This window comes from Alligator sinensis, unplaced genomic scaffold (genome assembly GCF_000455745.1).
Source record: "Alligator sinensis unplaced genomic scaffold, ASM45574v1 scaffold201_1, whole genome shotgun sequence".
Taxonomy (NCBI): domain Eukaryota; kingdom Metazoa; phylum Chordata; order Crocodylia; family Alligatoridae; genus Alligator; species Alligator sinensis.
The window spans coordinates 606,198-628,211 of record NW_005842661.1 but is presented as its reverse complement, the minus strand read 5'-3'; the positions used below and the strand labels follow the sequence as shown (position 1 = coordinate 628,211).

At 52.1% G+C, this 22,014-nt stretch overlaps 1 protein-coding gene across 14 annotated transcripts in view; it reads right to left on the bottom strand.

Annotated features, from left to right (window-relative positions):
• Positions 1-8,792: 8,792 nt before the first annotated feature.
• The window catches only part of ELN (elastin), a 62,959-nt gene continuing 49,737 nt past the window's right edge, over positions 8,793-22,014 (bottom strand). For 6 of the 14 annotated variants that reach the window (XM_006033788.3, XM_025215684.1, XM_006033792.3 and 3 more), the window contains 16 exons: positions 21,936-21,995; positions 21,287-21,391; positions 20,971-21,009; positions 20,145-20,282; positions 18,986-19,045; positions 18,327-18,473; positions 17,950-17,997; positions 16,068-16,142; positions 14,135-14,179; positions 13,541-13,606; positions 13,013-13,054; positions 12,695-12,721; positions 12,100-12,141; positions 11,707-11,736; positions 11,011-11,061; positions 8,793-10,133 (listed from right to left, as the gene is read on the bottom strand). In XM_006033788.3, the coding sequence (XP_006033850.1) occupies positions 10,087-10,133; positions 11,011-11,061; positions 11,707-11,736; positions 12,100-12,141; positions 12,695-12,721; positions 13,013-13,054; positions 13,541-13,606; positions 14,135-14,179; positions 16,068-16,142; positions 17,950-17,997; positions 18,327-18,473; positions 18,986-19,045; positions 20,145-20,282; positions 20,971-21,009; positions 21,287-21,391; positions 21,936-21,995 (1,022 nt within the window). In that variant the 3' untranslated portion in view covers positions 8,793-10,086. The remainder of the gene's footprint in view (positions 10,134-11,010; positions 11,062-11,706; positions 11,737-12,099; positions 12,142-12,694; positions 12,722-13,012; positions 13,055-13,540; positions 13,607-14,134; positions 14,180-16,067; positions 16,143-17,949; positions 17,998-18,326; positions 18,474-18,985; positions 19,046-20,144; positions 20,283-20,970; positions 21,010-21,286; positions 21,392-21,935; positions 21,996-22,014) is intronic. The other 8 variants (XM_006033789.3, XM_014524779.2, XM_025215681.1 and 5 more) reach the window with 8 other exon arrangements.

Here is a 22,014-nt window from a genome sequence, read left to right as displayed (position 1 = left end):
GGCTGTGCAATGACGTCAGCCAGTGCCTTCAGTACCCTCGGATGGAGCTCATCCGGGTCTGCCGACTTAAATGCATCCAGTTCTTCCAAGTGACTCTGCAATATCTCAGGGTCAGCGCTTGGTAGTCTGGTACCCTGCTGTTGTCTTTCTACGATCCCATTGTGAGACTTGTCTTGCCCCTCGTTTAGGAACACTGAGGCAAAGAAGTCACTGAGGAGTTCAGCCTTGTCCCCCTCAGGTATACTCCTCTTTAATAATCCCTCCCTGTTTCCGCTGCTTATATGCCCTCCTTTTTGCCCTTAGGCTGCTCTGGATTTCTCTAGTCAGCCAGGGAAGCCTCTTGGCCCCTTTTCCCCCTTTCTTCCACATTGGGATCGTCTCCCTCTGTGCCCGAAGGATAGTTTCCTTAAGGCACAGCCACCCTTCCTGGGCTCCCATCTCACTAAATCTCTTACTCTGCAGTGCATCATAGACTAAAAGCCTGAGTTTGCTGAAGTCAGACTTCCTAAAGTCTAGCACTTCCACCGTACTAGTTACCTTTCCCTCTCTACGCCTTATGGTGAATTCTATTTTTTGGTGGTCACTGTCCCCCAGGTGACCGCTGATCTGTAGGTCCCCTACCATGTCATCCCCTGTTGCCAATACCAGGTCTAGTAAGGCATTCCCCCTAGTGGGACCATGTGCCTCCTGCATCAGGTGGAGGTCCTGTACACAAGATAGGAACCTGCGTGAACAGTGGGAATTTGCTGTCTGCATCTCCTAGCAGATGTCAGGGTAGTTTAGGTCCCCCATGGCTACCGCTTCCCTAGCCTTTATGGTCTCTGACAGCTGCCTCAGGAGTTCCAAATCTAGTTCTTCCCCTTGGTGTGGGGGTCTACACGGTAGATGTAGAGTATTGATGTGACACTACTACACAGTAGTATTAGGCTACTTATAAGGGCAGGCATGTGCTTGGGTATTGCTTGTGCTTTGCCAGTGATGCCTCTCAAAGTGACCTCATATCACCTGACCTCCTAGCTGAGGATAGGATGGTCCCATTGCTGATGCAGGCACTGTGTGTTCTTACCCCAGAACCTGCATCTTCTCATTGGTTGGAACCTGTAACAGGCTGTGTATTTTCAAGGGGCTTGTAGCAGCCTGTATGCTTTCAGGGGCTGCAGCCAGATGCAGCCAGCATACCAGTAATTGCAGGCTTGCTAGGAGGACTAGTGCAGCTGCGGGCAGCAAAACCTGATTACAGGCTACCTAGGGAACAGGACCAGCAGAGGCAGGTAACTAACTGGCATCCAGGCAGTAAAAGGGCTCCCAGAGAACAGAGCTGGAATCAGTCAGGGAGAGAGAGAGCTGGAAGCTGGAAGCCAGAAGTTGGAGAGCTGCACATGAGACTGGAGTGTTGAGAAGGAGAGAGCCAGTGGGTCAGCTCATGGAGAAGCCTGGGGATCACACCAGGGGTGCCTCTCTCCCAGAGGACCACGGGTACAGCAGAGAGACTGTAAGTAAGCCTTCTTGTGACTGAAGATACTGGAGGGACAAAGGAAAAAGTGGGCAAGTGGCAGCAGAACCACACCTAAGGACTCTCTGAGGGTCTGGGAGAAGACCCAGTATGGTATAAGAGTTTTGGTTTATGGACTGAGTTGTTTATATGGACCCCTGCCAGGAGGGAGTTTGCCCTGGGAAGAATAAGGACACCGGGAAAAGACTGTAAACAAACCCAAAATACTGTATGTTTAAGTGAGCAAATCCCAGAAGCTGCTACAGGACCCTTGTCCCAGACCTCCCCAAAGAGGATCTAGTTCAGAAGGATAGTGAAACAGCTCCAGAGGAACAGAGGAAAGAATTTCTCCTAGACTTGGTCTTGGCCAAAGGAGACAATCTGGTGAGCAACTTGAATATAAAGGGTAGCCTGGGTGACAGCGACCACAAAGCCATGACGTTCACTGCTCATCTCAAAGCAGGCAAATCAGCTAGCAGGGTTGAAGTTTTGGACTTCAAAAAGCACATTTCAACAGTCTTAGTACAATAGTAGGGGAACCGCTGCGGGACCAAGGACCTAAGTTGAAAGGAGTGCATGAAGAATGGTTGTTCCTCAAGGACACGACCCTCGAAGGACAAAAGAAGTCCATTCCCATGAGACGAAAAGGTAGAAGAAGGGCTGGGAAGCCCTCTTGGCTAAACAGGGAAATCATGATCCTCCTGAAAAAGAAGAAAGAGGCATACAAACAATGGAAACTTGGGAAAGTCCCCATGAAGGACTATACAACAATGGTCTGCACTTGTAGGGAGCAGATTAGAAAGGCACAGGTGGCAACATAATTTAAAGTAGCAACAGAAATCAAGGACAATAAGAAGTCTTTCTTTAGGTATGTAGGGAACAGGAGGAAAACAAATGGAAGCATGGGGCCATTGTTTAACAACTCAGGACAGCTGGTTACCAACACTCAGGAGAAAACTGAACTCCTGAATGACTACTTTGCTTTGGTATTTCACTGGACTAAGGGGAAAAAATCATACTAGATAAGGTTCAGAATGGGCATGGTGGGAATGACCGCCTTCCTACTGTTGATGTTGAGCTGGTGTGATCAGTTAGAAAACTTAGATATTATAAGTCAGCAGGACTGGATGAACTTCATCCAAGAGTGCTGGAGGAGCTGGCCAAAGTCATTGTGGGACCTCTGGTGAAACTCTTCCAAAACTTGTAGCACTTGGGGGAGGTCCCTGAAGACTGGAAGATTCATAGATTCATAGATTCATAGTTTGTAGAGTCGGAAAGGACCACAAAGGATCATCGTGTCCGACCCCCTGCCCCTGGCAGGAAAGAGGACCGAGGTCAGATGACCCCAGCCAGGTATCTAACATGCCTCCTCTTGAAGGACTCCATGTTAGGTGATAGTACCACCTCTCTTGGAAGCCCATTCCAGATTCTGGCCACCCTTACTGTAAAACATTTCTTCCTAATGTCTAACCTGAATCTAGTCTCCACTAGTTTACCCCCATTATATCTAGATACTCCTAGGGGTGCTCTGGTAAATAGCGCATCTCCAACTCTCTGTTGTCCTCCCTTGATAAACTTATAGGCGGCTACAAGGACTCCCCTCAGCCATCTCTTGTGAAGGTTGAAGAGATCCAGATCCCTCAACCTCCCTTTGTAGGGTCTTTCATGGAGGCCACTAATCATGTGAGTGGCCCTCCTCTGAATCATCTCCAGATTTTTTGTGTCCCTCTTGAAGTGCAGTGCCCAAAACTAGACACAGTACTCCAACTGCAGCCTGACCAATGCCACATCAAGGGAAGTGATACTCCCCCTCTATCTGTTGGTCATGCATCTGCTAATGCATGACAAGGTGCGATTGGCTTTGTTGATGGCTTCGTTACATTGCTGGCTCATGTGCATCTTGGGGCCAACTATGACTCCAAGATCCCTCCCAGCTGCTGAGATGCTGAGGGGATCATCCCCCAACCTATAGGTGTACTGGGGATTCCTCCTCCCTAGGTGGAGTACCTTGCATTTATTTTTGTTGAATTGCATCCTATTTCATTTTGCCCATTGGTCCAACCTGTCCAGATCAGCCTGTATCTGCTCCCTGTCTTCCGGTGTGTTAACTTTGCCTCATAACTTGGTATCATCTGCGAACTTGGGGAGGGTGCTCTCCACACCCTCATCCATATAGCTATGAAGATATTAAATAACACTGGTCCAAGGACAGAACCCTGTGGGACCCCATTGCCCACCTCCTTCCAGGCTGAGAATGACCTGTCCACCACCACTCTCTGGGTGCGGTCCCTAAGCCAGTTGGCCACCCACCTGACTGTGTAAGCATCCACTCCACAGCCTGCTAGCTTCCCTATGAGAGTAGGATGAGAAACTGTGTCAAAGTCCTTCTTAAAATCCAGGTAGATGACATCAGCCTCAGGTCCTGTGTCAAGGCAGTGTGTGACCTGGTCATAAAAGGCTGTAAGATTTGTCAGGCAGGATCTAGTGATGAACCCATACTGGTTTCCTTTCAGCATCATTGCCCCTGCTGGACCTTCACAAATGTGCTCTTTGATGATTTTTTCCAGTATTTTCCCAAGGATAGAGGTAAGACTGACTGGTCTAAAGTTACACAGCTCATCCCTTCTCCCCTTATTAAAAAGGGGGCCAGTGTTGTGCCCATCTTCAAGAAGGGGAGGAGAGAGGACCCAGGCAACTATAGGCCAATTAGCCTAACTTCTATCCCAGGGAAAATCTTGGAGAAATTCATCAAGGAGTCCATGTCCCATATGCTTGCAGAAGGTAGGATTCTGAATGACAGCCAGCATGGCTTTGTCACAGGCAGGTCTTGTCTTACCAACCTCCTTCTATGACCAGGTAACCCGCCACCTGGATAAGAGAGAGGAGGTCAACATTCTATACCTAGACTTCCAAAAGGCCTTTCTGGTATCCCGTGATGTTCCCAAGGGAAATTTGGAGGATTGTGGGCTTAACTGCTTGTCAATTAGGTGAGTAGGAAGCTGGCTGTGGGGTAGGACCCAGAAAATTCTACTGAACAGATCTGTGTTGTCCTGGCAAGAAGTGGCCAGTGGTGTCCCTCAGGGGTCTGTGCTTGGACCCATAGGTAACGCATAGGGGGGCACATGCCCCCCCTGAGATTGGCCCTTGCCGGCCAGGGAGTTGGGGGGGGCGATGACTGGTGCCTGCCCTGAGGCACTGAGAGAAGCACCGCCGGCACTTCTGGGTTTGCCGCCAGCACTTTAGCCACTGGGGGACCCCCCCAGTTGGCATTCGGCCACTGGTGCCCCTCAGGATCAGGAGGCACCAGTTGCCCATATTTGGACCAGTGCTTTTCAACATCTTTATCAGTGATTTGGATGTGGGGTTGAAGAGCTCTCTGGCCAAGTTCATGGACAACACCAAGTTATGGGGGAGTGTGGTCACACTTGAAAATAGGCTGCAGATAAAGGCAGACCTAGACAGGGTAGCAAGCTGGGTGAAATGGAACCAGATGAAGTTCAATACTGAGAAGTGTAAAGTGCTCCATCTGGGAATGAACAACCCCCAACTTAATTACGAACTCAGTGGCATCAAACTGACTAGCACCAGAACTGAAAGGGACCTAGGGATAATAATAGGCCATAGTATGAGCTGTCAGTGCAATGCTGTAACCAGCAGGGCAAACAATACTCTGGCATGCAGCAACCAATGCATCTCAAGCAAAACCAAGGAAGTGATTCTCCCGCTTTACTCAGCTTTGGTGAGACCACAGCTGGAGTACTGCTTCCAGTTCTGGGCACCACATTTCCACAAGGATGTGGAAAAGCTTTAAAGAGTCCAGAGAAGAGCCACCAGTATGATCAGAGACTTGCAAGGCAAACCATACCAGGAAAAGCTGAGGGACTTGGGTCTCTTCAGCCTAAAAAAGAGAAGACTGAGAGGGGACTTGGTAGCAGCGTACCGCTATATCAGGGGATTATATCAAGGGCTGTTCACCAGGGCATCCTTGGGGAAAACCAGTTGTAATGGCCAGAAACTCCTGGAAGACCATTTCAGGCTTCACACTAGGAAAAACATCTTCACAGTTAGGGTGTTCAGATTATTGAATAAACTTCCTCCAAAGTCGGTGGTACAATCACCTACCCTGGAAATCTTCAAGAGGAGATTGGACTGTCACCTTGCTGGGGTCACCTGACCCCAATTGTCTTTTCTGGCTAGTGCAGGCAGGTTGGACCCAGAGACAGCCCTAGCAGGGTGCAGGGCCCAGGGCAAATCAGCCTGTGTGGGGCCCAGATGCGAAGAAGGCGGCAGCAGCAACAGCAGTGGCCGGATGCAAAGCTGGCAGCGGCATAGGGTCACCAGCACGAGGCAGGGCCTGCAGGAGGGGCTGCAGCCACTCCGCCTGGCTCCACGGGGCCCCCCAAAGTGTGGGATCCGGGGTGGTTGCCCCAATTCGACCCCCCACAGGGACGGCCCTGGCTGGACCCATTGATCTTGCGATGTCCCTTCTAGCCCCTTACAATCTATGAATGTCAGAAATGGTACCTGGTGCTCAGTGCAGGTAGCTGGGCTCCATGCCTGCAGCCAGAGCTTCAGAGATTCCCCAGCCAAAGCACACTGGGGAGCCTCACAGCAGGATCCTGCTGCAGTGTGAGGACTAGCTTGCGTGTTTGTGGCACTGCATAGCAAGATGCTATGAACAGAGCCCTAGCCCCAAAGTGACACAGGCATGTGGTGCCATATGCAGGCACATTAGGTTCTCCTCACTGGTCCCTGAACCTGCTGCAGACATTTGGACATCTCTCAGTGAAAACCCTGAGGCCACAAGGAGGTCCACTGGGGAGATCAGCCCACAGCCAAGAGGCCTTTGAGGAATCTGCCATGTACAGTGCTGAGTTATAAGGGTTTGCCATGGTGAGATAGTCACACAGTCCATGCTAAGCAGATAGCACTCCCTCAGAGCCAGAGAAAACCTGAAAACCTAGGCTTACAGAAAAGAGTGCCCAGAGTGGGGGACCGCTTCAAGTGATGGAGTTCCAGGATCTTATGACTGACTCCCAACACTCACTACTAGAACAAGGCTGAGCTTGGCCTCTACAATGTTGTAGTGGGCAGCAGAAGCCTGACTCCTCTGTGTACAGCACCTGGTGTCACCTCACCACGGTCTCTTTCAGCTCCTCAGACCCAGCCCTCAAAGTATGAATCCCAACTCCAGCCCTTAGAGTCTCCAGTGTATTTCCACTGGATTTCTCCCATCAGCCCTAGGATAGTAGCCCAGTAATGGGAGGTGGAGCAGTCTCATCCAACAAACCATGCATAGGAGGCCTGAAGACAGGACAGAAAACAGGATTTTCTCTGTAGAAATCGTGGCTCATGTTGGGTTCTCGCTGCCAGGGCTGCAGAACATTCCTTGTGCAATGCAACAGGTCATTTGCCAGGTTAGACCTGAGTGAGTAATACTTGAAACTAGAGATGAAGGACAAGATCACTAGCATGAGGGTAGTATCTGCTGAGCCACTGGAGAGGGACAGCTGCTTTCAGCTACCCTCTGCCTGTTGGATTGCACTGAGCAACCTGTTCCAGGAAGCAAAGCCAGCCTCTCTCTCCCTCCTCCGGGTACTTTTTCTAAAACAGATGTCTCTTTAACTTTTTTTGTCAGTGGGATCTTATGTTTCTCCATCCTATGAAAAGATGTCTGTCTGCCTGTGTTACTGGTGATGGTCATACAGTGCCTCCTGCAGGACCCCTAGGTCTTGCTGAACCAAGAGTGGTAGGTTCATGGAGCTTCTATGGAACTTTGTAACTCACTTGTTTTGGGGAAGCTAAAACCAAGCAGTAGCTACTTTGGGCTGTCAGCCTTTCTTCCTTCAGGAATAGCCATCTGTGGCACATGCTGTGTTTTGCCACTTGGGTTAGGAACTTGCCACTGTGGCAGGAAAATTGTCTGGAGCTGTGAGTCCCATGCATGGTCACACACACACACAGCTCAGACCCCACAGTAGGGTTTACTCAAGCCACTTCAGATTCCAGGGCTATGAACTTCCCCATAGCACTGCCTTGTCAGCACCAGCTAAGGGAGCACTGTGGTAGAACCTCAATTCACAAAGATAGTGAGATGTGGCCCCAAAGGGACAGGCATGTTCTGTGGCCAAAAGGCCTGTAGCAGAAGGCAGAGGGATACTGTAGCAGAAAGCCCCCTTTTCCTCTTGCCTGCATTTGCTCTCCCTTCTTTGGATATGTTTCTCTTTTTCTACCTTTCTTCCTTCCTCTTTCTTTCACTTTAAGATAAGGAATTGTGTTTTAAAATTTGTATGTGTGCATTTTGTGTCTCCCCTTGTAGTTTGGTATTTTTATCTATTTGTGTGCCATGGCATTTGTAGCTTATATTTTATACTCTCACCTTTCAACTTAATGTGTTTTAGTAAGTTATACATTGTAACAATGTTAACAAGGGCAGGAATCAAACTGCCCTTCTCTGTATCAGGCTGGCCCCTGAAAGAGCGAGTGAATCAGTGATTGAATGTGTAACAAGGTAGCACACAGCAATTAACACCTGGGAAGCTGCAGATCAACCAAGGGAAGAACTCAATAGAAGACAATGTAACAACCGGGAAACCTCTAAACGTCACTGATCAAAGGCTAGAAGCCCTGGCCTGAGTTAATCAACGCCAGAGACCAACTTTTGGGCTGAATATCTCCAGATCAACTGCTCCCAGAGCCCTATTCTAAATTCATCAACGGACTCCCAAACCTGCACGTACATGCGGACGACACCTGGGGCTGACAGATGCCATCCAGTAGCCACCGAGGGGGGCGGGGGGAAGTCCCACGAGGGTCAATGACCCCTGGATTGGGCAAACCTGAAAACTGGGGAGTCACCAAAGTCTGCCAGGGACAGATAAAAGGCAGTGAAAAGTGACCCTCAGTGGCGCCCTCTTGATCTCCAACTCGACCAGACCTGTCCAGCCAGAAGGACCAGCCGGTGACCCCCTTCTGGAAGATAACACCACGCTGAAAGAAGCCTCAAACGACAGACTCCAGCGCTTGTAGGATAGGTATACCTGACTCTGTAGCCTGCTACTGTGTGTGTGTATGTGTGTGCATGTGTGTGTGGGGACCAGCCCCAAGGTTTATGATTACAGTGTTTCAATCCGCCTAATAAACTAGAATTTTAAGGATCCCTAGTTGAACATTTGTAGCCAACAATACAGTTCTGGTGGCAGGGCTGTTGAAGTGAGTCCTGGCAGGGTTAGTACTACTGACCCCTGGTTCTGGGGAAGAAAAGGGTCCAGGGCTGTGGCAAAGAAGGTGGGAGACAGCATTCCTTTAAAAAGTCGTTGTTTATTAATCTGTTTGGAAGCAGTTACTTTCCCTCTTTATAAAGTGTCCCATCCAAGTTATATCAAAGTGAGTAACATGAAGAGGTGAGAATGTTTCCTGGCCCACAGCTCTCAGTAACACACAGGCATCCAGAACAACAGGAGAACACCGGGCACAGTGAGCCCACAGGAAATGCAGTGGGGGTGGGGGCATTGCTCTGGCACAGACTGACCATACAGTACTGCTGAGGGGAAGTTCTGGCATGGGCAAGGCAAGAGCTGGGCCAGTGCACACCAGTCCCCTGGGCCTCAGGGGCGGGTAGATTAAAGCGAATCCCGTCAGTGTTCGCGACTTGGCTCTGCTGATAGCTCCAGCTCTTCCCCACATGCTGGTGGGGGGCCTCCTCCTCCAGCACCAGGGGAAGGGCCATGGCATCAGATGGCACCACCGCAAAGAACTCTGGGAAAATTTAACCCACCCATGATCCTCTGCGGTCAATGTTATTGTGAATTTCTGAGCAAGAGGAATTCCCCTTCCCTCCTCCAAGGAACCACCAACCCTACCCTGTAGCACAAGCCTAGGACCCTAAGACCCAGGAGAACCCTAAGACCCCAAGACTATGGGCCCAGGAGTGTGGTGGGGCTGACTGTTGTGAAGGTGGAGATTATTTCCAAGGCTAGCTAGTTTCTAAGTGAACTTCCTCACAGCTGTGTCTAAAACAGAGGGAGAAGACACTAGGCCCGGCACATGGCACCAATGCCAACTGGGCAGAGTCTTCAGAGAAGATGGTCTTTGGGCTGCTGACTGGGCATTGCCTCCTGCTGTGGCAGTAGGTTGAGAGCCCAGTCCCTCACTGCCCTCTGAAGCCAGCCAGCCTTCCCCTGAGGCTTGGCACTCCCCAAAGAGCTGGGGCTTCCCTCCTCAGGGTTGGTTTTGTCACCCATTCCTGGCCAGTGGCTCTGCCTGGGCTCTCCCTGCAAGGAGCTATAGCACCAGTGGGGAACAACACTCCCCTCAGTTTATTCCATGCTTCCTGCTGGGGAGAGAGGAGCCCCAGGGATGGATGCGCCCTGCTTCCGCTGCACGAGCTGTTCAGGCTTAGGGCAAATGCCAGGGGATGTCAGTGGTTCTCGAGCTCCCTCCCAGGGTGTGTCTGGGCCCTGTGGCCCACAGGAAGGAGCAGGGGCTCAGGGGGAAGGGAGGGGAGGGGGATCTCTGCTTTCCTCAGGGTTTACATCCTACACCATGCAGTAGCACCAAAGTTCATGAGGTTAATGGTATGCAGTCTGGTGTGGTTACTTCCGCTTCCTGCCACAGTACTTCCCTTGGCAGCCAGCTCCACCTGGCAGGGGAGAAAAGACAGAGCATCAGTCCGGTGTCCAGAGGCCAAGCAAGCCCAGGAGCCACAAGCACTCCTGGGGATACAGGCAGCTGTGTGCAAATACTGCCACCTGGTGGTAAGATGGGGATCCATCAGGAGCCTTGCTGCCTGCTGATGGTACCAGCATCCAGGTTGGGCATGTGCCAATGTGACCCACCTATGGCTATTTTAAAGCAACCTACTTAGAGGTTTCATAGTTTCATAGCAGTAAGGGGTCAGAAGGGACCTGAATAGATCATCTAGTCTAACCCCCCGCCACTGGTTGGAGCACATGCTGGGATCACATGATCCCAGACAGGTGTTCATCCAACCTCTTTTTGAATTTACCCAAGGTAGAGCAAGGACCACTTCCCTAGGAAGTTGGTTCCACATCCTAGCTACCCTGACAGTGAAATAGTGCTTCCTAATATCTAGGTCTATCAGGTTGATTGGCAGCATGCTGCAAACAAAGCATATGCAACTGACCGAGAGCCCAAGGAGGGCACGGGGACAGGGAGTGGTCAAGATCAGTCCCTGGCACCAGAGGGAGAAGGTATTACTGAACTGAGACACTTTCCTGGTTGTTTGTCCCCAGGCCCATGGCTAGGACCATCCCTGCCTCCCATCCCAGGGCTCAGCCATAGCAGTGAGTGGCTGAGCCATTTCCCACTGGAGTGGCTTTGGCTTTGGCTAAGGAATGCCATGGATTTCTCTTTCTGGAGCCTCCCCTACTTGCTCCCCCATCTTGTTCCAGTGTGTGGATTCTTGACACTGGAAAAGCCTCAAGTCATCATGGCCCAGGCTGGGCACAGGTGCTGGGGACAAGGGAGCTAGGGTCTGACCAAGCAGTAACACTTACCTCTGTAGCCCAGAGCACCAAGTGCCCCACCATAAGGCTTTGCGGGTTTTCCTATGGAAAGACGGAGACATACAACATCAGTATGAGACTCCCTGAAGAGGAAGCTCCCCCAGTATAGTGCACCACAGCAGTGACATAGTGGCACTGTGTGCACAGTGCAGTAACCACCTGTACTGTGCCATACTTTAGTCCTTCTAAAAGGAAGGACTAAAGCACAGCACCATACCAACATTACCATACAGTGAAGTGTAGACATGCCCTATCAGCTCTGGGGCTCAGGTCCTAAAGGTACTAGCAAGTGACTCCCCAGTTAAATCCAGGAGCAACAACATGGTGCTGGGTGTCATGGGCTTAATCAAGGCCCTCTCCCAGGGCAACTACCTGCAAGCTACAGCCACACTGGGTGCAGGGTTGCCTGCATTGCCAGCCCAGCAGGCACTCAGCAAGGGGGACAGGTTATGTAGCTTCAAAGGGTTGCCCTTCTCAGGGCATTGGGGTGAAGAGGGAAGCTAGCCCTGGACTACCTTCCCAAATGCCATGCCAGGATAAGCTGGCTTGCTGGAAGTACTACCAGGATGCAGGTCAAGGACAAGGCTCCCTGACTTCAGAAAGGAACAAGAGCCCTGGCTCTGCTAAAGACAAGAAGTGACCAGATACCCCTGGCCCCAGTCTCCTCAGGCTAGTCCTGACACTTACCTCCATATCCCAGCTGGCCACCAACCCCACCTGAAAGCAAAGCAGAGTCCTTAGTATCAGTACTGCCACTGTTTCACCCCTACCCTAGGCTTTGGTGTGCTGAGCTTAGCTGTGGCCTTAGCATCTCTTGGGAAGCAGCTCTGAGGCTATCCCACTTTAAGTCCTTAGCCATACCAGCCACTCAATCTGAACCTCCTTGGACACAGGGGTCCTGGGCCCTGAAGTCCAAGACAGGCCAGGTGCCAGCCAGCAGAAGTATCTTCTTAGGCACAGGACTATCCCTGTTTACACGCTGTGCCCCCTGCTTAGTTGGTAAGAGGATCACAGAGAATACAGGGGGTGCTCTAGGACAAGATTGCTGCCAGGAGATAGAAAATGTGTTTCCTAAAGTACCTGGGTAAATGGGAGACAGACCAAAGCCAGGACCTGCAGCCCCTAGAACAGAACAACAGTAAGTAAAGTCTGGGAGAACACCTGGCATGGCTTATCCTGGACCCATGGCTGCTTAGACTGGTCCACTAGTTCACTAGGGACCCTCCTGTGAGTGTCAGGCCTCTGCCAAGGCACTGAATTGGACATGTAGCTCTACTGTACAGAAAAGTCTGAGGTCCCGCTGCTGGGGTTTGGTGTGAAGAGGAGCCCTGAGGGCCCAAGGGTACCATCCTTGCCTGACTAAGGTTCAGCCCCATCAGAGCAGTAATGGCTGTGAGTACCGGAGCCACCCTGCAGGACTGGGAGGCCAGGAGGTATAATCCATGGGCAGAAAACTCTAGGCAATCAGGTGGGACTAGGAAGCCATATGTGGGGAGCCTGCCTGGCTAAGTTGGCTCCTTCTGATAGCCCATACATCATCAAAGGCTTGCAAGACCCAGCACAAAGTCTCAGGGGCTGAGAGTGTGGGATCCACACAGAGCTGCATATAGGCAGGGAACATACTTCAGGGCCCTACAATACCCAGGGGACTGGACTTCACCCATGTGCCCCTCACCTGGCTGTAAGCCTCCAACACCGAAACCTGCAAAAGAAACAATTCTGTTCACCAACTTATAATGAAAGTAACCTGCCCGCCATAGTGGCAGTACTCCACAGCCAGGAGAGGCCAGGACTTTCCCAAAAGCCAGTGTCCCCACCCTGCTCCACACAGTGCCCCTGCTCAGAATGTCTGGGACCGGCACAGGCAACAGCTTCCCCTACAGCTGGCACCTCTGCTCCAATCCTGTCTTCACAGGCAGAGCTCTTGCCCCACTCTCTGCAGCACCCCTTCATTGCAGAGCCTGGGGCCAGGTGTTCTCACTGGGATCGTTACCTGTTTTGGGAGCTTTAGCACCGACTCCTGTGTACAGCAGCCCTGTGTCACAGAACAGTCACACCTTCAGCATGAAGTAAATGCTAACAGTGCCTGGCCAGCAACAGGCAGCACTGGGGGGAAGCCTGCAGTAGCCCAAGCTGTAGCTCAGCGCTCCTTGGCAGAAGGGGCACCCTGTGGTACTGGGAGCTGCCCTGATGGAAGCTCATAGGACAGCACCAGGGGGACTCCCTGCTCTCAGTCTGAGAATGGGAGAGCCAGCCAGTCCAACCATCTGCCACCTGGTCTGGCAGGCTTCTCCAACAGGGACAGTTCACATAACCAAACACCCCAGAATCTGGGACAGTGCCCTCCTTGCACAGGAACTGAGGAGACAGGAGGGATGCCCTCCTGTGTGGGATCAAAGGGGCTCTGGGAGAGCTACCCCCCTTCACAGGGGAGGGGTTGGGGGCAGCAGCTTTCATGGAAAGGGGCAGAACTTCCCCTTGTGTTTGAAATGAGGTTGCTCATGGCAACAGCTTCACTCACCAGTTCCTAGCCCATTGACTCCTCTGCCAACTCCCCCTGGAACTCCATAGCCACGGAACCCAACACCTGCAGGGGAAAAGCTGTCACTTTCCAGGGGCCACACCTAGCACCTTGGCTGAGGGGTGAGTCCCTTCCCATGCCCACCCCAGCTGCCCTGGAGCAATGCAGAGATCTGAGCTAACTCCTCCACAGGCCCATTCCTGCCCCAGTACGGGGAGATAGCATGGGGAAGATGTTGGGGAGAGGAGGAGGAGCAGGAGAGCCATCACCCCTGAGTCAGGGAGGAGGCATAATGGGAGCTGGCTGTGCCTGGCACAGGGCAGATGGTGAGCAGGGCAGCAATACCTTCCACAAGGGCCCAAGGGAGAAGGTACATCCAGTAAGGGCAAGGAACCTCTCTGCTTGAGTCAGGTAACACAGGCTAAGCCAAAGCCCTGGAGAGTGTGTTTCTGAAGGGAAGTCTTTCCCTGGCCTCTGAGCCCACCCTGTCTCTGCTGGAGGGTGGGATCCTGGCCTGTAGCATATTTCTTGAGCCCTTCATCACATGACTCTGGCCAGGCACATCAAGTCTGGCATCTGGCACTTGAGCCTCACCTGCTTTAAGAGCCTTCAGACCAGCAGCCCCTGCTGGGATGCCTCCTGCGAGAGAGTGAGGAAGGGAGGAGAGGTGAGTAAATGACAGGCCCCTGTGTCACTCCAGACAGGCCTTGTGGCAGAATGCCCTCCCACCATTTCCCCAGTCCCTTCTAATACAGTACTCCTTACTATTGCTTTCTTAAATGCCTATCACTCCAATTGCTAAGCAACTAGCTCTGCCTATGTAACCTGAGCCAGATGCTCCCTTTGTCTCAAGTCCCCCCCCCGCAAGTCATGTGACTAGCTTCCTCACCTGGAAGGTGAGGTCACTTAAAAGCACCAGGCATCAGCCAATGGGGCTGCTTCTGGTGGGAACTTAGTGATGAGGTCATGACAGGGCTATATAGGGTCCCTTCTGCCTGAAAGGGGCAAAGCCTTCCTATTGAAAAGCATGAAAGGAGAGCCCAGGTTGATGAGGCTCTTCTAGGCTTCAGAGAGGAGAGTCATTTGGGAGAGCCATTTTTGGCAGAACCATGCTGGAGAGAGCCATGCTGGAAAGCAGGGAGACAGCTTCCATGCTGGAGCCCTAAAGCTCCTGTAGAGAGAGGAAGAGCATCTGAACGCTGCAGCCCTCTCCCTCTCTTTCTTGAAGCTGAACACAAAAAACTGCCTGCCTCCAAAGGAAAGCAACTAGCCTCTGGATGATACTTGTGAGTAAGCTACTTGAGATCTATCTACACAGGGTCGTCATAAAGTCCTTGTGCACTTTTAAACTTTAATAACTTAGGTTGTAGGTAAGATAGAAATCATCTGTAAATGGCATTTAAAAGCAAATTTATTAAAGTTTTAGGACAGCTAGAGTACACAATGCTAGACTTCAACATAACCACCATCCATCATGATAAAATGCTCAATCCAATCTTCCAACTCCTTGAAAATGTTTCCCAGTTGCTGTTGAGTTACTGCACTAATTGCACTGATGATCCTAGCCCTAAGTTCCACCAAAGAACATGGTTTTGACAAGTAAACTACACTTTTAACATGTCCCCATAAAAAGAAGTCCAACGGTGACAGGTCAGGTGAATGAGGTGGCCAAGCAATTGGTCCACCTCTGCCTATCCACTTCTCTGGGAAAACGTAATTTAGGAACTGTCATACATTCAGAGCGTAGTGGCACGGAGCGCAATCTTATTTAAGAATAAATGCGTTATTACTTATGATGTCTAGCATTGTGTACTCTAGTTGTCCTAAAGCTTTAATAAATTTGCTTTTAAATGCTATTTACAGATTGTTTCTATCATACCTGCAATCTAAGTTATTGAAGTTTAAAAGTTGACGTTAAAGTTGAAGACCCTGTATATATAGCTTGCAGTACAGCAGTTGCATAATCAATGGCTACCTAGCCACACCGCTTGCTCTAAGGTTATTTTGTGATACCTCTCTATCCTGTACCATACCCCAAACCTACCCCCTGTAACCAATAAAGTTCTCCATTGTTCTAAGCATGGTGAACTGGTTGGGAGAGGGAGAGGGGCATGCCTTTATGTCCCCTGGGCCCAGCTGATTAAGGGAGACCACTATTTGTGCTCAATGCCCAGGGAAGTACCCCAAGTTCTTGCAGTGGGTTGAGCACCTTCAAGGTCTATAAGGCCTGTGTATCCCAGGGGGCACAGGGTTGCGGACAGACAGACTCCTAAATGGTGGCAGAGGTGACCCCAGGCTTGTGGGTGTGCTCCAGGAAGGGAGTTGGCTGGACACCAGGTGCCCCAGGGAGACCCTTGGAGCCTGGTAGGTGGCTGGGTGCAATGAAGTGGGTGGCTTGGCACAGGAGCGCCCCTTGCTGGCCCTCCACACACCTGACCTGCCTTGCTCTGTCCCACTCCCTGCCCCCAAACACTCCCAGTCCCAGGGCAGTATTGGCATCAGATCAGTACTGACAAATGTCACTTACCAGCACCAAGGCCACCAGCACCAAGGCCGCCAATACCAAGGCCACCAATACCAAGGCCACCAGCGCCAAGGCCACCTGGGGATGAAAGAATATAAGACGGTAAGAGTTTCTGGCCTGCAGATGGCTGAGCAGGAAAGGTGCTATCAAGTGGGAAGGGGCAGGGGTTGCTAGTACACAGGCCATGACTGGGGCAGGGCCTGGCCTCTGGGGGTGCAGCAGGGTTCTGCTTGGTACACTTCCATAAGAGTGGATCCCATGCCAGAGGAAAGACTGGTTGCCTAGGACACACCATGGATTTGCTGCTCTAGGAAAAGCCAGGCCTGGTACAGATCAGCCCCCACAGTACCCAGTTCTGTCCTGACAGCCCCTCCTGCCTTCACTCCCCAGGCCCCACATCTACTGCTGCACCCAGGGAGAGAAGATGTAGAGGGATAAGATGGCTTTCTGCCCTTGCTGAGGCCATGCACTGCCAGCTGATTCCCAGAGCTGTTCATGGGGTGGTGCTCATGACAGAGAGCCTGAGACCTTGCCAGACAGCCCAGGGCCAGTTCTGTGTCTTGTTCAGGCCTGACACTGGTATAACAGCTCCTTGCTGCTGTGCCAGCATTCCACTTTGTGGCACTGTAATCCTCATCCTTCCTAATACATCTTGGCCAAGGCAAGGCACTGCACTCAGGGGGGGCATGTGATAGGTCCTGGAGTGGTGCCTCTCTCTGCCCCCCACACATACTCTGTTTGTGCAGAGGCAAGTCTCAAGACTGAGTGGCCCAGGGGACACAACACCACAAACGGTTGCTTGCCTAGGGGGCCACCAGCACCCACACTTCCTGCCACAGGGACACCTGTTAGTCAGAAAACAAATGGTTATGCCAGTCATGTTCCCCAGGAAGGCATCAGGAGCAGTATTTCCTAGGTCAGAGTCTCTGCACCTAGTATCATGACTTGGCTCTACAGCCCTGCATTGTTGATAGTACACTCTCCTTAGGATTTTGCCCCTGACTTATGAGAAAGGGTCAAACATACTGAATCTGTTTGACAAGATTGTAACCAAAAAGACATTTGTAGTGGGCCTGTACATGCACATGCACTCAGGTGGGACCCCCAACACATACACATGCATACATGTTCACACATGCATATGCACTCATGACCCATGTGCATGCATACTCATACCTATATACACTCATGCATGTCTATGTGCATGCACACACACAGAGAGGTCCTATATTCTGAAGAAGAAACACTGGAATAATTTAAAATGTAGTGTGCAGAAGGCAGTTGAAAAATGCTGTTAAAAGGAAAATGAAATAGATACTGGGTGGCACCAAAAAGCTATGGGAGGACGGCGTGACCAACTCTGACGCAACCAGCCAGCACTGCAAATCCATTCAGCTAGTCCTGTCTGGAGCAGTACAGGAGCATCAGGGCTCTGTTTACTCTCAAAAGAGGAAAAGAGCAAGGAAAGGCTGGGTGGTCTGGCTGGGATGCTGGCTACAGAGTAAGCCCATGTCTCCTCCAGGCCCACCTCCCCTGCCTCCAAGCTGGTGGCATTGTTGCTTGGATGCAATGAAGCTGCCAGTTCTATCTGGCCTAGGCCCTTGTGGGAGGACAGAACCAGAAGTCTGAAGCTGTTGGAGTCCGAAGGCAGCCTACACTTTAAATCCTCTAGGTCCCCAGGACAGAGAGGTGCAGTTCAGGCAAGTGGCAGTCTCAAAGCTAGCACAACTGGGAGCTGCTCTGTCCATCTGGAAAAACGACTTGCAGGGTATGTGGAGGTGACTGGGCTGAAGACACTGTATGCTGGACAGACATTATTCTGGCTGGCTCTGGGATGGGGCTGCCTGAGCTGAGGGGGAGGTAGGTGCTAGGCAGTGATACGTACCATATTTGGGAAGTTTGGCACCCGGTTGCACCCCAACCTGGGGAATCCCTGAAAGGCAGCAAGAATACTGCAGTTAGGGCCAGGTGCCCACACAGTGCCCTGCACCCCAGATCTCCCTGCCTCATACCAGGATGCAAATGGCATATGAGGAAGCTTCCCATCCTTCCTGCTCTGAGTCAGCTATGCCAATAATAGGGGAAGCCAGTCCTGGCCATGCCAAGGTCTCAGAGCTCCCATGGCTAGCCCTTCCTCAGGGGATGCTTTGTTTCTCCCTGCTTCAGGACACCCTTTCTCCCCACACCCACCACTGCTCATGTGGGACAAACTTTATGTGCACATGCAGAGAGAACTGAGCAGGCAAGACCTGGAACACTTACCCACTCCAGGTAAAATGCCACCGTCTGGCACTCCTCCACCAGGCACGAGGCCTGGTACTACACCAGCCCCAGGTGTCACACCTGGCAGCACACCGACCCCAGGCACTCCACCTGGCACTCCGCCTGGCACTCCACCAGCCCCTGGCCCTATAGAGAGAGTGCAGGGTTAGGGCAAGATAAGCATTTGGGAGGGGAGGGGAGGGGAGGGGGAAAGGAAACCGGGGTTCTACTCCAACATGTGACTGCTGGGCTCATGTGGGACTCATGTTGATGGCAATGAATGGCAGTAGAAGTGCATAGGAAAGCAGTGCTACTGGGAGCAGCAGGGTGCTCTGTGCTGACCCCTGACACCCAGAACTGGCCTCAGAGACAGGAGTCGCAAAGAGGCTGCAGCCAACACAGGTGGCTGGGGTGAGCCACCTGCTGGTCACAGACTGGACTACCCCATCAGCAGATGCTGGAGTGTCCTCTTTTGGGGCAAGAAGAGGTCACAAAGCCCAGGGCTTCCTTACACAAAGGGTGAGTTCAGTGTCCCTGTCATGTGTTGTCAGGGAGCAGTAAGCACTAGGGGCTGAAGCAAAGGAGGAAAGCAGAGAGGTTGGGGCTGGAGGGGAGAGAAAGAGTTGGCAGTGTCAGGGCCAGTGGGGTGCCCAGCTCACCATACTTGGCTGCTTTGGCGGCTGCTTTGGCTGCTGCTGCTGCTCCCACACCTCCAAGTCCTGGACAGAGAGAGCAAGACAGATCAGAGACACGTCTCCAGGGGATTGGAGCCCAAGCTGAATTCTGCAACCTCTACGCCCCGCACTGTAAGGGCCAGGCATGGAACTGCCCACTGGTGCCACACTGGACCTCACTGCTCTCAGCCTAGACACCTCATCGCTTTGCCCAGGGGATGTTGGCTACTATTCAGGAAAAAGTGGTATGTAGGTGAGTGCCCTGCCAGCACAGGGTAGAGGAAACAGGACAGCACCAGCCCCCTCTCTGCATGGGTGCTCTGTGGTTGATGGGGGCCAGGCTGGCACACCAATATCTGTGGGAGCCACTAATTCTTGGGAGCTACTGAGACACCAGCATGTGTCCACTCCCATGACCTCTCTGTGCCCACCTTGCCTATGCTTGCAGTCCTTTGTGGGGTAGGGGTGCTCCATGCACCAGGAAGGTAGTCTGGCTTGCCTCTAGGACTTGCTCCAAATACACCTCTCCCATTTCTCTAACAATGGCTACCTCTAACCTTCAGTGAAGTCTGAAAGAGAGGCTCCCATTGTAGCTGCTGTTCTGCTTCCTATGTCCCTGCTGAGTCCCTAATGTTCCCTCTCCAGCTGCATCTGGAGGTGGCCCATCCCTCCCTGATCTACGCCTTCCATCCCTCATCCCTGAGCTATCTGGCTGTGTGGGTTGCAGCATCTTTCTCTGTGCAGTTGGGTGATGCCTATGCAGGAGAGCTGTACCACCAGGATGTCTTTCCTGCTGGGTTTAGTTGGGGAGGGAGCGGAGTGGCTGTAGTTCCTGCATCATTGCCCCATGTATGGAGGCATAGGCCAGTCCAGAGAGAGCAGTCAGGTCAGTCCCCCCCTGACTGCAGCCACAGAAGCTGAATTGGTCTCGGTGCTGGACAGAGATAGGCATCATATCCCAAACCCATCCTGAGAGGGCAATGGTGAGATTCTATCCTGAGGGAGGCCAGGAGGTGCCACACTCCTATAGGGTGAGCTCAGAGACACCCATCAGGTATCAGAGGTACTCTGAAGTATGACAGCTGTCTTGTATGGTGCTGAGGAGCCCAAGACATTGTCCTCTACCAGAATAAAGTGATTTTACCTCCAACTCCACCAATGCCACCAATCCCGCCAGGCCCCAATCCTCCAACTCCACCAACTCCTGGAGCCAAGGCCCCCACACCACCAGGTACCAGACCTCCAATACCACCAGGTGCTAGGCCTCCCACTCCACCTGTGCCTGCAGAAAGAATGAAGGGTGAAATGAAGCCTGGCCAGGAAGGCAGGGGAGAAGTGACACATGCCTTAGAGTGACCTAGGCAGGAAGTGGGGATCTGCCATAGTAGAAGAAGGCTGAGTTGTGGTGGACAGAAACACTCCCCTGGGAGAAGAGCTGGTTTATGAAGGTGGCTATATCCCTATATAGTGGGATGAGTGTGAGGAGGAGGGACAGATGGCTAGGGAGTGGCGCACTGGGAGATGGATGTAGAAAGGGGTGAATGGATGGACAGTGAATGAACAACCCCTGTGGATCCCTGTGGGACTTTGCCATTTCCTCACTGCAGGGAAATGGAGTTTCCCAGCTGTTTCCATAGTGGGCCCAGGGCAGATTGAACCCTGTAGAGTTTCTGAGTGCGGAGTCACACACCCTGACCTTTGTACATGGCCCACCAAAGCATCTCTAACACCAGCTGGGTAGCTGAGCAGGCTTTACACAGTATGTACCAATGCTTCTGGTCTGCCCCCAGTTGGCCCAGCCACCTTATCCCTGCTGTGGAGGGACCACACTCTTCTAGGAAGGGTGGAGGGCAATTTGTGCAACCTCCTGAAAGCCTCAAGCATCAGTTTTGGCCAAGAACTGAATCTTGGTATGGTGCCATGCACACAGGGAGTCACACTGGAGCTAATCTGAAGAGGAGCCAACTCACCATACTTGGCGGCCTTGGCAGCTGCCTGACCTCCGACACCTGGGGATAGAAACATATATGGGGAGACCCAGGGATCTGTGACACATTCCCAGGGGAACTATCAGTTTCTCCCATCGGGGGAAATGACTGTCCTGGAGAAGCCTATACCAGTGTGAAACAGAGACAATGGGGCAAACCTTGACCTCCTTACCACCCAGGCCTCTTGGGCACTGTGGGGACTTTTGCCTCCTCCTGCAACAACCATTGTAGGTCACTGCAAGAGCCAGAGTCCTAGAACAGATGGCAATGCCTGCATCCCAACGATAGCACATTTTACCTCCAATGCCGCCTATGCCTCCAACACCGGGCACCAGACCTCCAACACCACCTGGCACCAGGCCTCCAACACCGCCAATGCCAGCCCCTGGTACCCCTCCAGCCCCTGTTGGGAAGTTCAATAGAGAGATCAGAGCAGGAGGCAGTGACATTCTTCCATGACCTTCTGTACTCTGGGGCTACAATGGGTTTGGTGGCACTGGAATCTCAAGTGATGGGGCTAGAGATCCTTGTTCTCAGACACTCCTGCACAAGCACACAGCCTCCTCCCCAGGGTTACCTCTGATTGCTGCAGGAGTCTGGCTGGAGTAGGGGCCCACACCCTTTTCAGGCCACTGCCATGTCAAGTACCAGGGCACCAGTGAAGTCAGTGAAGTACCCATACTTTCTGCCCAGCTCTGGCTGGGCTGCAGCTGAGCCTTCTTGGCAACATCAAAGAATGGAAGGGGGATCTGGAATGAATATCTGTTTGTCCCAAGCCAGAGCTGGGCAGAAAGTATCACAGGAAGACTACTGTGATGGGCTATCTAAACCAGTTGGATCATGGGACTGAGAGAGTCAGTGCCTGAAGAGAGGACTCCCCTCTGCAACTGGAGAGCCTTAGGGAAGGGTTTGGCTTTCTACCTATATAAAAGGAGGCACCAACTCACCATAGGCTGCTGCTTTGGCTGCTGCTTTGGCTGCCGCAGCTGCTGCTGGGCTTGTAGCTGCTGGACAAACAAGAGAAAG